This window comes from Propithecus coquereli, unplaced genomic scaffold (genome assembly GCF_000956105.1).
Source record: "Propithecus coquereli isolate 6110/MARCELLA unplaced genomic scaffold, Pcoq_1.0 Scaffold148, whole genome shotgun sequence".
Taxonomy (NCBI): domain Eukaryota; kingdom Metazoa; phylum Chordata; class Mammalia; order Primates; family Indriidae; genus Propithecus; species Propithecus coquereli.
The window spans coordinates 3,887,940-3,906,049 of NW_012139191.1; the positions used below are offsets into that span (position 1 = coordinate 3,887,940).

Genomic DNA, 18,110 nt, shown 5'->3' on the forward strand with positions numbered 1-18,110 from the left:
CGGTGGCTGAAACATCCTTCCTCCTTGCCCCTCCATCCCCGTTAACTGCAGCCACGTTTCTGGGGGCAAAGGTGTCGCCTCCGCTCTGACTGGCCTGCCTGGTACATAGTGTCCTTGCACCAAGGACTGGAATCTCCCACCCTGCCCTGCGGAACTCCAAGGCACTTGTCACCCTCCACACTGCAGCGTCTCCTGGCCCAAACGGGGAGCATTAAGTGCTCTCCAAACCCCTCCCATGGAATCACTCATCTCTCACTCCTCCTGGTGGCCACGGTCAATACCTTCCCTCCTCCTTTCGTCTTTCCCTCCCCTCCTGGCCCTCTGTAGCCATGGGGTCCTTTCTCCCTCCCAAGCCTCATTTTCTCTCCTTTGAGTTCCTCATCTGAGCTCCTCAAAGCTCCTTTGATACCTGGCAGGTTACACCTGTGCACTCTGTGATCCCACGGTCACCTCCAACCTCTGCTCCAGCTGCCATGCACGTCATGCAGACTGCACCTCCCACCATCGAAGCCACTTCCAAAAGCTCCTCTAACCCTTGGCGATGGGCCCGCGTGGGTCCCTGTTCCCTGCTATCGTCCTCAGTGACGTCATTGTCCATCAGCGTGGGCATACCAGACTTAGACACCACTCAACGCCAATGGCTGTGACCACTGCTGTATTTCAGGTTGCCTTTGTCTTGGATATTCTTCATCACTAAACTTGACTTCACCTCTATGCCTTTGCACTTTGACACTCTTCTTGTTCTACTTCTCCCATGGGTTCGTGCTTGCAGAATCCAACCTCATTTCATTTGAGCCTAGAGCCTAGGGTCCCTTGAGCCTTCCCTGGGTGCCCCATTCCTGTTTTCCTATGAGAAGGTTGTCTAACCAGCCTAGACCATTTCAACAAGGAGCCTGGTTTCCCTCACTGTTCTGGACTGTTAACCACACTCCTCTTGCCAGATACCAGCTTTGGTAACCTGTGATCCACTTTTCTTCCCAGCTGCCCAGAATCATTTAAGAAAGTCACTAAATTGTGACCACTATAATTTTTGCTACTTATCTGCAGCTGGGTCCTCAATGCTGCTTGGCAATGACTTCGTTCATCTATTAATGACTCCCTATGCATTTCGCAAGGCAGCTGTTACAAATCCATCCCACGCTCCTCAAACCCACAAACACATCCTCACCCCTAATCATCCAACTATTTTTAAAAAATAGCCTCACCTTTTTTCTTTCCTATAAAAAAGGAAAATACTCCCTTTGGTGGAATGATGATAAATGTTTAACAGTTGGCTCTTGGAGAGAAAAAGAAAAAAAACCTGATTTGTAGCATTTCTGATCCCTGTGGTGTGTGACAATTCCCAGCGTGGCTGCGGTCACTGGGTGCAAAGCTGGGAAGAGATGGGACAGCTTGCACCCCGGAGCCGGAAGGAGCTGGCTGCAGCAGACCCTGGCTCCACCCTGAAGTGTCCCTGTATTTCCTTCTCATCCATGCTCTTCTCTCAGAGGAAGGGTATTCTCTGCCTTCAGAAGTCTAAGCCCCTCATCCTCTCTCACCACCTTGGGACCTCTTTTGTGACTCAGCCTCTCTTTCCTGTGTCTTCTGTCTCTTTCCCTGGATGAACTTCCTTTCCTTGGTCAGCAAATTGCCCAGAATGGAGTCTGCCAGCTCCACTTCTGCTAGAATTATCACACTGTCCCATTCCTTTGGTATGAACCTTGTTTATATTTACCTACCATATGCATGGTAGGTAACATGCATATGCAAACAGATTGTTTCCCATCTAAACTCTAGCTTCTCTGTCTGTTCTCACCCTATAAGTCAGAACAGTAAGTGTGGTTGCTTGAATCAATGATTGGCAGCATTGACAAATGGAGAAGAAACAGTATTCAGACTCTCAGGGAGGAGTTCACCAAATGTCTTTTTTTCTCTCTTTTTGCGTTTGTTAATATTTCCCTCAGATGGGATGCACCAGAATAATTTGTGAATGAGATTCCTTGGATGAATGATTTGAGTTTCAACAAATACCCTAAAATTAGATATATGGTTTCTTGCTTAGGTAACAGAGAAACTAATTATAGGATATATTCTTGGGGAGAATAAACTAACATATACCAGTTACTTGATGGAGAGGAGTTACTTATTGGGCTCTGGACGATACAATTATTCCACTATTGTGAAAAACCCGTATCTTATTTACCTCTGATGGAACTGCCCCCATTGTCTCCAGGGAGCCAGGAAAGGGTGATGGAGGAAGACGTGGTTTTGGATACTGTAAGTCGAGGCTGATCTGGTGGCACTAGATAGGAAACAGTTTTTAGAAAACAAGAATTAGTTTTTCACATCCTTAATCTTCTTGAACAGTCATTTACCAAATCATTTTTTAACAGCCATTTATTAAATAAGTGTTTTAGGTTGCTAAAATATGCAATTCACTTCTGTCAAACTGTCTGTTTAGTTGATATCCCAAGCTAAAGAGATAGAGTGAATCTATTATTTAAAGGAAATTCAACCATATTTCTACTTGGATTTATATCTAACTCATTTCTTCCCCAATTCCTTGAATTCCTGAGTTATTTATTCATCACTAATTGAAATCTTCTTTAAACTTACTCAGGATACATGCATTATCTTACTCTGAATTTCAGCCATGAAATTCGAGTGAAAAAGATAAAAGGCATCCACTTAGCTGTTCTGTTTGTCTCAGGGAGGAGAAAGGGGAAGGGGAAGAAGTAGCTAGTGTGACAAAGAATTGCAAAAATGTCCACATTTTTAGCTACTTTCCTAAGATGAAACACACACACACACATACACACACACACAGAGCTCTGAACATCACAGGTGTGCCACTAGGCTACAGCACGTGAACTAAACCTTCCTGCAAGGTTTGCAGAGTATATAACTTACTTCTAAACAATGGGCCTCAGTATAATTTTGGACAAGTCCTGAGGACAGAAACACTAAAGAAATTCAGAACCAGGTTATCCAAATTATGTGCAAAGTTTCATATAAAATGCCTTTCTCTTTTCCTCAGAGAGAGGCCTGATATATTGACCCAAAGGCCTGAAAAATCGACCCGTCTCTTTAAAATCACATTATAGTGCCTGTCTTCCAGAATGCTCTGGAATTCTCCTGACTTCAATTAACTTGAAATTCAAGAACAATTTTGCCGTGACTTAAAAAAATATATGATCCTTCTCATCCCCTTCCATCCTGCTGAGGACAGTATTGATTTTGTTTTTACTTGCTGTAATCTATTGATGTGACAACACCCACACCTAAAGAAGCATACACTTTGATTTTTCTACGAATAAAATATCACTGTGCGTTCAAATCGGAACCCACTTGGTAGCTGTTTGGGATTTTACACATCATTTTAATATGACAGTCTTTTGAAGTTGTGTACATTTTATGTATGCTATCAAGAAAAATTAAGTACCTTGTATTAAATACACAGCTAAACATTACAGCAATTTACTTAGAGTTCAGTTAGTATTGTTTTTATATACACTAATACAAAAATTGAGTTAATTAGCAGACACAAAAGACCACAGTTCAGACTTATTTTTTGTTTGTGTTTTCTGGGTTATACTTACACATATGTAAACAGTGCAATTAGTAGAAGTTATTAAGAAGGACTTTTCCAGAGATGCACATATAAAGAAAAAACAGACTAGGCATTTATATGCAAAAATGTCTTGCATCCCAGTATTATCTCTGGGACGTTGAGGGCTTTTCATTTACTTTGATTTGTTTAGTTACATTTTCCAAAATAATTTTTTTTTTGTGATATGAAAATCAGTGTTAGCTCTTTATAAGGCCTGATTTTTTAAATTGTTCAATTTTATTCTTTGCATATAAGGCATACATGCTAAAGATATTACAAAGAGCTCCCAAATTCTGTACCTTGTACTTGTAAATTTAAAATGATTTCATCGGATCCCCAGTTGTTATTGGCGACGCAGCTGTAATAGCCGGAGTCTTCCGCTTTCACCGTGCGGATGATGAAGCTCCCGTTGCTAAAGATGCTCCGTCGCCCATCAATCGTTACCAGACTGGGTGTCCCGTTACTACCTCACAGGAAGAAAAATGCACAGATTAAAGAAATTACAATCCAAATTAGCTGAGGTTGGGGAAAAGCATAAAGACTCCCTTTGAAGCAACAACACGTTTGGCAGCTTAGTATTTCTTGTATTGTGAAAGAATTAGACTATGATTATACAATAAAAACCAGCAATAGCTGAGCAGCTGAGTTTCTTCATTATAAAAAAAAAATGTTATGCTAGGCCTGTGTGAAGGGCCTGGATGCTGGCTTAAGTTGGTGGCCCCTTACAAGTGCCAGGGACTGTCATATCGAGGATGGGTCACTCTTTCCTCCACCCTGTGGACACTGGTAACTTCCTCTTTGGGGCAATACTGGGAATTCCTTCTGTGGGCAGAAATGCCAGTTTGACCAAATCAGTTATGGGAAACTCAGTCTTGGGATCTGTTATAGATTCACTTAGGGTCACAATTCTTGATGATTTTGTCATTAAAAAATGAAAGGAGTTATCTCGAGAGGGTGATGAATTGGCCCTAGTAAACAAAGAATTCTCTGGCCACCATACCCACTGCCGTGGTGGCAGACTGCCCAGTCACCTGAGGTCATTCTCGCCTCAGGCAGAACGCCAACTGGACCTTGGGGCTTACTTGTTTCCTTCGGCTTAACTTTAAATGCAGTGAGAAAAGTGGTCACTGGACTGAGACAATTTTTTCAATAGTTTATGTCTTTTAAGTGTTTTGTTTGAAAACAGGCACTCTTCCGAATCCATTATATCAAATCTCTATGATCATAAATGCATTTTCAACCCTTTATTTATATCCTAACTTCTTCCTCTGAATAGAGATGAAGCACTTTAAAAAGCTACACGGACAGAACACATCTCACCCACTTGCTCCCTGCTACCTTGGCTCCTAGTATTTTAATAATTACTATGGAGTGTGAAGAACCAGATTTTATATTAGCAAAGTCCTAATGTGTTCCATTTCTTAAGGTTATTTCTTGGAATATTCAGGGTAGGATTAGTTGGTTTCTTATCTCTGAAGGAGAACAGATAGGTGTTAAGTCTCACCATGATCTTGGGTACGTTCATTTCAGTTATACAATTTATCTGATAAGGGGCAAGAGACTTTCACAATGATTATTCTGTTTGGTCAGACTGCTTTCCTTGCAAGCATTCTCTTATGAATTTAAAGGCTCTGAATTTATATAGAAGACTGATGCAATAGATCAGTGGTAAAGATGAGGTTCCTCCCCTACCTTCATCTCAGAATAAGTGGTAGCTTTCCTTGAGCTTTCACTAATACAAATACATACAAAGTTAGAAGACCACTAGACCCAACACCAGTACGTCACACACAGTCTTTTAGAGTTTCACTGAAGGCACACATTGGGTTACTGGTTACCTGTCTTTCATCCATTTCACTGCAGGTGAAGGGTCCCCGACAGCTTTACAAGGCAAGACAATGTCCTTCATCCACGGAGTGGTCACCGTCCCACTGAATGTCAGGATTCGTGCAGGAGCTGAAGGGCCGCACAGAGCAGAAGCCCAGTTATCCCACAGACTCGTCCACACAGAGATGGCCTTCCCAAATAGAGCAACACCCCAAAACAGCAAGCGAAGCCAATTAGCATCACAACTGTCAATGCTCTTCCCTGGTACCAGGAGTACAAGGGATTTTCGTTGTAAGAACATACAACTAGTGGAAAATCCCCATTGTAGCATTTTTTTCTTCTATTGACTAAACACGAGGAGTCCAAATTAAATTATTTTGGGTTTCATAAGCCAAGCAGCTCCAAGCTGTGGTTTCTATGAGTACAATTATATTTCTCAAAGCACTTTATGAAACAATTTATCTCAACACCAAAATTGCACATTAAAATATGCTTTTAATATCTGAGAGAGTAGTAGACAATACAAAACCTAAAGTCCCCAGAGACAAGAAGAAGTAAAACTGGAACAACTTCTATTTATCAATTTTGTGGTACTTTCCTGATTTTATTATATCAACTTGATCTTCAGCATACACATTAAGGAAAATGAATGTTTTCAGAGTGGCCTCTCTTAAAGAACAAACATTTGCTTGGGGCAGCAATTCAGACACCCAGACAGGAGCACCTGCGGGGGCATCTGGCACTGGTGCAGCCCCAGTGTGGCAGGAAGTCCCAGGAGACAGACAGGAGAAAGCCAGATGAACCTGCCCAAAGAAGGGTCTGCGTGAAGCCCAGAGTAGCCAACGATGACAGGCTCCTAGTGCTACGTCCTTGAGTGAGTCACAAAAGCTGGCAGAAACACCAAACACAGGTCTTCCAGAGGGAAACAATCTGCCCGGCCTTGGACAGATGCCGGGATGCTACTTTATGGGGCGTGAACAGGAGCCAGAGGCTGCACCCTTCCTTTATTTTAGCCAGCAAGTTTCAGGGGCTGGGGACACAAAGGAAACACACGCTCCCTCAGCCTGGCGAGATGCACAGACACAGAGACGGTAGTAGAAGCGGCCCTAATCTAATCTTGGACCCATTAAAAAACAGGACTGGTGTTGGGACCCCTGCACCAATTTGGGCTTGAGGGTTTGCATTAGCAAAGGGAGGTGCAGAGAAGGCTCTCCAGGAAAACCCTGGAATCCCAGGAAAGGCAGGATCCCCAGAGCCACATCATTATGGAGCCATCTTTAATGCCGACTTCGGTCATTAAAATCTACAAGACTAGTTCCTCCTAGCACTGTGGCCAGAGTGTGGAGAAAGAAGAAGTGCCAGAGGGCTCCAAAGCTGGATTTTGGTTTTTGAGTAGTGAATATTGCAATAAAACGCATGTTTGAAGCAACTTCCCCTGATTGAGTATTCTAAGGTAGGGTCCATGTTATCAGCCATTGACATTGCTGATCTTACTTTGTGATAACTAAGAGATCCCAGTCAGGTAGCAGCAGATTTCTGGCATTGGTAGCTTTTAGTATTTTTTTTTTTTCAAACTTCTCAGACTGTGCTTTATATGGTGGGGAATGTTCTCAGCAGTAAAATGGGGGTGATTAGGGAAATTCAGCAAAAGTTAGGGGTTTTCAAGCTTTTTAACAGTTACCCACTTTAAGAAATATATTTTACATCAAAACCCAGAGAGTATACATATATTGGGATGTTTGTATGAGAGAAAACAAAATTGTACAAATGAATACTTTATATGATGCATTCTGATACTTTCTGCCTTTTCCCTAGTCTACTCTATTTGATTCTATTCTATTTTATTCCACCGTAGTTCTTTAATATGGAAGTCATAACCCCTCAAACTAATTCTAAGACTTATGAATGATTTCTCAGCAGCAATTTCCAAAGCGCAGGCTAGAGCTACTTCATATTCAATCCCAACACATCCCGTTTCTAGAACTAAATGCCCATTTGAGGCAATTGAAATTTAAAGGATCCTAGCTGGAAATTCCATGACCTGCAGTTCTCAAACTGAGCAGGCAAGAGAATCTCCTGGAATCTTTATTAAAAATTCAAATTCTCACGTTGACCTTATTGACTCAATGGGTCTTTCGTAGGCTCAGGGAGTTTGCCTTGTAACAAGCATCCCAGATGATTCTGATGAGAACCTCCAGTCCACCTGCCACTTGGACTTCCCTCAGATTCTGGTCCTGTTCTCGATCACATGGCCATGCTCTCTGTGCCTCCCCCTGCCCTGGACGCCTTCCCAGGAGGGGTTCCTCCAGCACGGGTGCCGTGGTTGCACACTGCCACACCCTCCATAGAAGCCGCGGTCCTCTTCTGCAACCTAAGTCTGCATTTTGGACCCTGCTGTCTGGCAGCAGAGACAGACTGCTGTTGTTCTGCCTCCATCTCAACAACTTCCCACCGCAGTCTCCTCTGCCTGTGGGAACCCCGCCTCCCGGGTTGGCCCTTCCAGCCCTAACGGTTGGCCAGTGTCCGGGTATCTGGGCGGCGGCTGCCAGACTGAGTGTCTGCTCCATCCTGAGGTGGTCGCTAGCTTAGCCCCTTCCCCGAAAACCTGCCTGGATCAGCCCTAACTCTGGGAAAACCTCCTTTGAACATGAGAAGCGGAGTGTGTTTCTGGAGAAACGACAGAGCACTGGGGATCACTGTGCACTTCTGGTCACCAACCTCAGCTGGACCCACAGCCCTCCCTGCCGGGCTCACTGTTTCTTCAGTACCTTCCCTCCCCCGCTGCTCCTGCCTCTGCTTCCCTGCGATGACAATTCTCTACTGTCCCTCCTCCTCTCACACTTCTGACACCCCCATCCCCAAATCGCCTAATGCTTGATGGAGGAAACGGAAGACACGTCTGTGGGCTTTGCGTTTCTCGCCACCGAATCTATAAGCCCAAGTTTCCTCCTCCCAGCCACAGTCCTGTGGTCATCAGTTCCTCTCCTGTGTCACCAATTTCTCCCTCTCTGCTGGAGTCTCCCCCTCACTGCACAAACGTGCCCTTGCAGCAGCCCTAATAGAAAACACAAAACCAGGACCTTCCTCAGATGTGAGCCTGCCCTCCCTCCACTTCTCCTCTCATCACTTCTCCTAGGCACTGTGTCACCAGCTTTCTGCCGGGTCTGCCTCATCACCTCCATCGCGTTCTCACCGGGCCCAGGCTCACTCCGACGGGCCCCTCTGCACCTGCTGGAGCTGCCCTCAGGAAGGTCCGCGAGGTCCTCCTGTGGCCAAACCCATGGGAATTTTCTGCATTGCTCTGCTTGGCCTTCCCAGACGTGGTCTCCAACCCCCTCAGACGCTCCCTCCTTTTGGAAGCGTTTGTCCTGAGGTCCCAGCATCGCACCCTCCTGGGTCCCCTGCCTCTTGGGCTCACCCCTTTTCCTCTGCCTGCTCCCCCTCCTGTTTCTCTTCGGAGCCAACCCTGGGCCCTCACCTCCCGGCTCCCCTCCATCTCTCAGACCATCTCATCCACATCCCAGCTGTTCAGGAGGTCCAGGCACTGACCACTCTGTGTTTCTGCCTCCTGCCAGATGTCTCTTGAGTGCCAGCACGTGCCCCACTGCACAGACACCTCCTAGTGGATGGTTGTCGCATCTCGAGTTGAACATTTCCGAATGTCCACATCTCCTCTCACCTGCTTCAAAACCCACTTTGTCCACGGTCTGCCACACCAGTGAGTGACACCTCCCCTTACAATACTGCGTCCTAGAATTTGGGGTTTCATTCCTGCCATCTCCCTCTCCAGCCTCCTCGTTTCTTCCGACACGTCCTGTCAGTCCTGCACCCACGGCATAGCCTGGGCCGTCCACTTCCTTCCACCACTCTGCGACTCCGCCAGTCTCCATGTCACTGGGTGGCCACCCAGCCTCCCCACTGGTCCCCTGCTCCCCGACCCTTCCCTCTCTGAAGTCCATTCGGGAGACAGAGACCAGTTGGGTCTTAAAAACACACTCGCCATTAACTGTAAGAAGTGCACCGTTTCATCCAAGGTGTCTGTGATCACAGAAACTAGGTGGGGGGCAAATGGCAACTCTCTGCACTGTCCACGATTTTTCTGTAGAACTAAAACTGGTCTAAAATAAAGTTTATCGCACACACACACACACACACACACACACAGACAAGTAAGATCATGTGCTTCGTTGGCTCAAAACCCCACACTGTCTCCCTGCTTCCCTTCCAGGAAGATCTGAAATCCTGAGCACAGTCTTTAAGGCCCTGCACGACCAGCCCTGCCTGCCTTCCCCTGCCCCTCCAGGGCCCAGCATCCTGGATGCCCCACACGCTAAACTCTTTCCCAGCTGGGCCTTCTGATATTGCTTTCTTCTTCCCTGCTCCTATCATGGCACTTACTCATCCTCGTGGGGCCAGGTGATCCCCTCCCAGTAACACTCTGAGTGAGGTCCCCTCCCACTGTGCCCTTACAGCACGGATTGCAGTTTGTAATTACACATGTGCTTGCATGATGCTTTGTTTACTGACGGTCTTCCCACCAAACTGCAAGCTCCATGAGCAGTGGACACGTCAGTTTAGATCATCTTAGAAGATCTCTGTGCTCACCAAACCTGTTTCCTTTTCCTTCTGGACATGACTGACTTCATTTCCCAGCCCTGCTTTGAAAATGGGTAGGGTCCACGCCTTCACTTTATGCAATGCAGCGTGGGTAAGAATAGTGGACGTACTTCCGTGTCTGGCCCACGAAAACCTCCCATAAGACCCTCCATGCTTTTTCCCCTATCTGTGTGGCTGGAAACGAGAGAACTCGGGGTTGTAAATTACAGGGTGGGAGAGGCCTGGATCCCTGCACGCCTGTATGGAATGGGCCACCCAGGAGAGCCACCTGGCCAAAAAGATCTGTGTTGGGCAATTATTATGGGGAGCCACTGAGATTTAGGGGATATTTGCTTCAGCAGTCAAGCTCCTTGGACTAAATTCCTGGTACACGCAGCACAGTGCTTGACATATAACAGGCACCCAGAATGACATTAAATGACTGAATGACATTTAATCTCCCCAGACAAGACCTGCTCCTATGGAAGTAGCCAATTTTCAGTGTTCCCCTCTGAGTACACCATGTCCTGCTGCACTAGCCAGCCCATTTCTGTTATGTCTGGAGACAGAACTTCTTGAGAGCACAAAGGAAAGGAAGAGAGAATGTTATTGCTAATCCTACATCTTTTGTTGAAGTTCCTTTTTCAGCCCACAGTGCAGTTTTTATGCCCAGAATTTTCTTTCGTGATCACTGTTTTCTCAATGTCAGGAGTGGCCGGATATCACGACCGAAGAGTACAACAGACACACAACTCCACCAATTCAGTTCCTTCCCAGTTTACCTATTTCCCATCTGTATTTCAGTTCAAAATGTGACACCACTCTCTTTTCGCTCTCACTATCTTATTCCGCCTATTTCTTGGCTATCACATTAACTGGCACGCTATCAAGAATCCTTGGGAGTAACACTGGAATCTTGGAATGTATGTCTTTCTAGGGTGCTCAGAGGCTGTATTAGTAATAAATTGCCAATACTCTGTACTCCCAAATCAGGGGGCATCTCCCGCTGGCCTGGAATTGTGATATAAGAAAGCTGACTTTCTGTGAGTGCTAATTTAGGGGGCCTTGTAAACACTGGATGGTGGAAACTACCAGAAGTATAATAAGAATACTCTGTGCCTGTAAGCACTTTTTAAGGACCAGGCTAACATCAAAATGTGAAGATATTACATTCACTTTTAGGAACTTTTTATTCTTTGGTGACTCCAACTTTCCACTGTCCCTTACAGACTTTGTTTATAGCATTCTATCATAGATGATAGCTAATGATTTTCTTATATTCACAAGGTCCCAAATTACATAGATCATAAAATAGACATTTCTCTTTAAGAAGTATGATACCTGATTCAGATGAAAGCAGAAACGTGCTTGGGAGAATGCTATGTGGTAGTTTTCACCTACTCCAAGTGAGTGGGAGCTCCTTTTCCTCATTTTCCCAAAGGCGTTTCATTTGTGAAGCCACTTTTCCTCAGTTCTGTGCTCCGCTAGGGGAGTCCTTTTCCGATTGGACAAAAGCTAAAAGCAACCCAACCTCTTGTGCTGAAATGTGATGCTCTGGTTTACTTAATTTTTAGGGCAATATAAGTTTTATTTGAGATAGAACAGAGACTTAAACGCGGTTGAATTGCGCTGGGAAATGAGGTCCTTACTACGTTGCGCACCTTTGGCTAACGGCTCCACCGTGATAATCTCACTGCTGTTGCCTCTTCCAGCTGACGTCACTGCCACCACCCAGACGCTGTACTGACGATTCCGACTCAGGTTAGGGATTCTGTAGGAAAATGAGTCAGGGGAGGCTTCAAATTCGCTGATCACCTGTGAAAGGAGACATAAATGTTCCCACATTCAAAGAAGCATATGGCACAAATGAATTTTCTAAAGGAATTGTTATTAACACATCACTCATCATAACAAACGAAAGTCACAACTCGCCTCCCTCTAAAAGGCTGGCTTTGCAATATGAAATACAATTAGCAAGTTTAGGGGACCCAGAGTTTTCAGTTTTCCCTGCAGCAGCTTTGATGGCTGCCAATAAGTAACTTAACCCTTTAAATTACAGGCCACGGCACTTCTGTTTTTGGCTGAGATGGAGTAAGAAGAACTAGATTTACTTTCCCACCCGAAACAACTGAGAACACACAAAATATATGAAACGATGGTTTTCAAGGCATTGTGCATCAAGCAGTGAATGACGGTGATCTCTGAAAGATGGGAAACAAATGAGGTGAGCCCCGCAACTGCAGGGTTGTTGCATTTCTGAAAGAGTTTCCAGGCATGGCACAGGGGAGGGAAGCCAGGAGGAGCCCAGCAGCTTTCCTGAGTTGGGAAGACAGAACTGAGAGACCAGAAGGAAGCCAGAGTTCACAGCGAAGAGTACTGGGAAGAGGAGAACAACTCGCAGAGAGAACGCTAGAGATTTGAAGAAGGTTCCACCTGAGTATTCAGCTGAGCAGATCTGTGTATGTACCTGAGGAAACGACCCAAGGCCGGGGAAAGAACTACCTGAAGTAATTGGAGGTCACAGTGCCTCACGCTCACACAGGGCTGACAACAGTGCCTGCTCCCACCAGCCAGGCTGGAAAACATCAAGATTCATGGACCACTGGATATAGTACACAAGGGTCTTACCTTGAAGATGGGAAACAATTAGCCTTAGATTGAATGCCACTCTAGTCCTGCCTAATGATTCTTAGAAGCAAGATTTAGAAAGATTGAATTATTGCTAAGTAATGTAACTGTATCCCAGAGCAAAGGTCATGAATATTTATAGGAATTAAAATATCTAGCCCTCCAAAAGGTAAAGTTCACAAAGGTTGACATCTAATAAAAAATTTTCACATATGAACAACCCAAATATCTTTCAGCTGATGAATGGATAAACAAAATGTGTTGTATCCGTACAATGGAGTACTATTTAATAATAGAAAAGAATGAAGTCCTGATAAATGCTACAACTTGTATAAATCTTGAAAATATTATGTCAAGTGAAAGAAGCCAATCAGAAGAGACCACAAATTTATTATTCCTTTTATATGAAATGTCCAGAATAGGCAAATCTGCAGCATCATAAATTAGACTATGGTTGTTCTTAGTTAAATCTCTTTAAAACATAATTGATAGTTAAAAATAATAACAATGCAATGTGGGTTTATAACATTTATAAAAGTAAAATGTATGATAGTAGCACAAAGTTTGGGAGGAGAGTAAGTGGAAGTATACTATTGTAAGGTTCTTATACTATATGTAATATGTATAATATCACTTGAAAGTAGACTATAGCAAGTTGAAAGTGTATGCTATCAATCTTAAGAAAACCACTGAAATTACAAAATATAATGCAAAATAAAGCTAATCAATCAACAACATAAATAAAATGGAATTATATAAAAACTTAGTAATCTAAAGGTGGCAGAAAAAAAGTAACAAGGAGAACGAATAGGACAACAAAAATAAAACCCAAATAGCACTATCATAAATTTAACCATATCAATAATTGTTTTAAATGCAAATGGTCTAAACATCTTAATTAAAGATTGTCAGACATGATATAAAGCAATACCCAACTCTATGTTGCCTGCAAGAAATGTATTTCAAATATAAAATCACAAATAGCTTAAAAATAAAAGGCTAGAAAAGATATCCCATGATAACACTAACCAAAAGAATATGGAGTGGCTATATTCATATCAGACAAAATAGATTTAAGAGTGAAGAATATTACCAGTGATATAGGAGGCAATTTCATAATGATAACAGGGGTCATTTCATCAAGGGGACGTAACAATTTTAAACATATTTGCCTAATAACAAAGTTTCAAAATACATGAAACAAAAGCGATGGAACAATGGTTCCTTAAAAAATCATTGTTCCTTAAAAAGTTCTAATTGTTCCTTAAAAAGTGAAATAGGTAGAGCTGGTATTGGATCCATTTAACAGATGAGGAAACTGACGTTCAGGGGCAGTAAGTGACTCGCTGAAGTCACAGTGCCAGACAAGGGCAGAGCAAGGGCTCAAGCTCAGTGCCCTGGTCCCAAGTCCAGTTTCCTCTCACTTCATGCTGCCAATTGTGAGCAACCGAACACAAGAAGGACTTGCTTTCACCCTTGCTAACTGTTGAGTAAACTTCATTTCGCTCAGTAGGATGCATAAATTGCAACACTAGCTCTGCAATTGAACAGGACAGTCAAATCTTAACTATACCTCTTAATTGCCGTAAAATCCCATGCTCCCTCAATAAAAAATAATGTTCAAGAATTGCCTATTGTCAAATATTTAACTTACAGAACACACTGTCAGACAGAGACCCCCTTGCACGGCTTCCTCTGGTGCACACGTACATTCTCAGGTGCGTCTGCACCCCACTTCATCCCCAAGCACCCCCAAGACACTCCTGTCCTGTCTTCAGAGTATTATGGGAAAACTCGTCCCTCCATAAGTTCAGAGAGAATTTGGCTTGTTTCCTCACAAGCCGAAGAGATAATACCAAGACTGTATATGCTTGTATTGTGTAATGCTCCAAGGCTGTGTTGTTGCCAAGTTAATTTTACAAAGCTTAATGATGTGCAAATTATAACAATTGCTCTTACTGAACATTAAGCATCAACAAAGCATTAGAATATATTTATAAAATAAGGATTTTCTGTGCAAAGCACATAGCTTTCAGTTAAAACTCAATACGCATCCTCTCTAGGAGGTACAATTGGTCCTGCGTTACCTCTAAAATACACATTTTATTTAACTTTTGCCTGCAAAGTGAAGCATGGCTAAAATCAACAATAAAAATAGGATTTCTTACGCAACAATATTTGTTTCATCATTTCTATAGATTAGCCAAGATCTGAAGTAAAAAAAGGTATATTTATGGAAAATTCCTTCAGTTGGAATGACATTTCTCTGTAGATTAGGATGCAAAATAACAGAGTCAAGCTGTTTAGTGGCTCCTGTTGGCTATTTGGGAAAGTCATTTGCACTAATGTTGCTGTCCTTTGACCACACTGTATTCCCATGATGACTACCACAATTAGGCACCTTTTTCCTGGTCTTAGTAAGAAGGGCAAGCAGAAAGTTTCCAATTGAACAATTTAAACAATTTTCTTTGGAATATATATATGTGTGTGTGTGTGTGTGTGTGTGTACACACACAAAATTTTTTTTCTTTTCTTTGGCATACAGTTAATATCCATGTAACTGGATATTAAAGGTGACCTTTCCTGTTCTCTTGAAGTTCTAGCAATGATCATAAAGTATGAGACTACACCCAAAGATGCCAGTACCTTCTTTCCTAACAAGGGCTGTGAGGCCACCTATACAGGACTTACTGGCTTTGATGTCCTGCCAATCAGCCATTTCTGGGATCCAAAAGAGGCTGAGTCAGGAATAAGGATTTTCTGTTAAGGGAGGTCTGCATGCATTCCCACCTGTGGGCAGGAAAGAGTGATGAACTCCAAGGGAACCACCTGGAGAACTTGGGGTCTGAAGGACATACAGCTTGGTAAGTGAGTCACCCCTGAGGAGGTGAAAGGCTCACCGTAGTGGTGGAGGCTTGCTCTGCTCACAGCACGAGAGAGGCTGTGCTGGACTGGATGCCACCTCCAGAGTTAGGTGGGCTGAGGATGCCTACAGGTGGACCCTAGAGGAGGCAGCAAGACTGGATGTCTAAAGAGGGAGGCCGGCAGGCATGAGATGCCTCCAATAGAGGGATGCAGTGAAAATTCTACAGTATTTATTGTAAACAGAATACCTTAGCTGTAGATGGTGCATAATTTAACCACTGTTAGCCATTTTATGAGGAGGTAGCAGGTAAGGGTGAAAAAAAGAGCAAAATGGGAAAAAAAAATAATCAGATGCTCATTCAGGGTAGTGAAGTAAATCTATTTGATTAAATCCTTCTCCTTAATGTTCAACCAAAAATGCTTGTTCTGAAAAGAAGGGATGATGAATATTGTTTCCTTATGAAACATTTTCCTTCATATTTCAATGAGTTATAATAGCAGTGACTATATTTACATTTCATTAATTTTCTTTTTATTGTAGATACCAGATTTTCCAACACAACGGTCCCATGGTGTGCAAGCTGGCTTGCTAACTTCCACCTGCATTTCATCACGGAGCAGTTGCTTCCAAATACCGGGAAGATTCTGTGAGAAGGGATCATTTGTATTTCCAGATCTCTCCTGATACTTCTGATGGGTTAATATTGCAAAGACTTTGAATCATTAAAAAAAAAAAGGGAACAGAGCGGGATTCACTACGAAGGGCAACAGGATAAAACACTGAAGCACAGAGAAAGGCAAACTCATAGCAGAGGTTCTTAGGGAATGACGAACCAAATAGGGCACAAGGAGAAATTTATGGGGAGGTGAGAAAGACACTTTCCTCAATATTTAAATATTTAAGTATATAAATACTTAATTTTCTTCAGTTAGATTTTCAGCTCTCTAGCCTCCTCTTCTTCAGAGGTGACATAGATATTAGTCACCCTAAATTTCATTATGCCTACAGTGTGAGTTAATTCTGAGTGGATTACTATAATTGGACTAAACACTTGATTTAAGAGAAGACTTAGGAGTTACCTAGGAGTTAACCTCCTGACCTGTGGAAACAGAAACAGTCAGCCTTACGACAGCTCCAGGGCCAGGCATGGACCTGAGCGTGCTTCATTCTTGCCGGGGACGCTGTTCCGCAGCATATTTTTAATTCTGCTTATTTTAGTCTGTCCAGCTTGATGAAGAAGTTGAACACTCTGGAGTGGGGCTGCAAATTGCTCTGCATCTGCATGAGTTCCTGCGTGCCATGTGAGAAAAAAGCCTGTTCTTCCTCATCTAAAAAGTGTTTGAGCATGTTGATTCTATCAGAATCCAGAGTTAACCTAACGTGTCGTTAATCAATCACTTCTCAGTTGAACTAGCTCTCGGTGGCAGCCAAGTTACTTATTTCTTGGTCCACCAGAGAAGGTGCTGGGTGAGAAAGCAGGGCTCCCAGAGCATTCTTGGGGGAAAGCTTTGATCTTCTGTCTGAGGACACACACTTAAAATGTAAAACATGCGTATATCTTATCTAATGCGCTATCACAAATGCCGTACTTGCAAATGGAGTGTTCACAGTTCTTACCGCGGAGTGTGGCTGGGCAGTCACTGGAACACCACGGTGTTGGAAGTACAGAGGCCCGGGGCTGAGGGGTGATGATGAGAGTTACAGGACCCCAGGGCTTGGCCACATCAACTTGCTAGACTACATGCAGTTCTCTCCTTTGGGCCAGGAAAAAAAAATCTATGCAAAAGCTCTTAGCTCCATGCCTAGTAATAGTAAGAGCTCGTAAATAATTGCTGAGTTTGAATTCATAGTCATGTGTTGAGTTCAGTTCCAGTGTGTCAATTATAAGGTGAGTTCCTGCCCACAAGGAACAAGATGGCTTGGCAAACAGAAGATTAACTAAAAAGGAGGCACAGTAAGATTGACCAACTTCTATGAAAGTCTAGAAATAAAATCATTTGCATTCCCTTTCTAAAACTATCCCTGTCATAAATGAGGACATGGATTAATATTTGCAAAGTGCCTGGGAAATAAATGGAAACTTCATATATTTGATTTTAAAAATATTTATAGCAAGGTTTTACAAGACTTCTGACATGTTTGCTTTCCTAAAACTGTATCCAGAGTGGAAAATGCAGCTAGTGGCATAAATCTTGTGACATCAAGCCAGATTGCTCACATTTCAAGTGTTCTGCCTTTGAAATGTGTGGTGTTGCTTCAGGTCTGCCGGATGGGCTCATGGGTTTCCAAGGAACTCGGTAGTGCACTGGCCATAGGAGCGTAAGGCTCGCTGGAAAGTCGGTCTTCCCTGGTGCTTCAGTGTCAACCCTGAAAGGGCTGGGGCAGCATCTTCCAGACCTACCTTCATCCCACAATTATTTTTGCCTTGTGGCATCGATATCATGTTTTTCCTTTTATATTTACAATACTTTTTACCAGCAGATAAGATACAATCAGCCGTGATGAGCTACTTCAAATGCTCTTTGATAATTTCTATAAAACTAGATGTTTACCCAATGATTGCTGAATGCATTTCCAAATCCCTCGCATTATTTAGCTCAATAG

At 43.3% G+C, this 18,110-nt stretch overlaps 1 protein-coding gene across 1 annotated transcript in view; it reads right to left on the reverse strand.

The window, feature by feature from the left end:
- DSCAM (Down syndrome cell adhesion molecule) overlaps positions 1 to 18,110 on the reverse strand; it is an 834,101-nt gene that overhangs the window by 51,612 nt on the left and 764,379 nt on the right. The window contains exons 20-23 of the mRNA XM_012640078.1: positions 11,674 to 11,827; positions 5,428 to 5,545; positions 3,889 to 4,052; positions 2,183 to 2,281 (exon numbers count right to left, since the gene is read on the reverse strand). Of these exons, the coding sequence (XP_012495532.1) occupies positions 2,183 to 2,281; positions 3,889 to 4,052; positions 5,428 to 5,545; positions 11,674 to 11,827 (535 nt within the window). The remainder of the gene's footprint in view (positions 1 to 2,182; positions 2,282 to 3,888; positions 4,053 to 5,427; positions 5,546 to 11,673; positions 11,828 to 18,110) is intronic.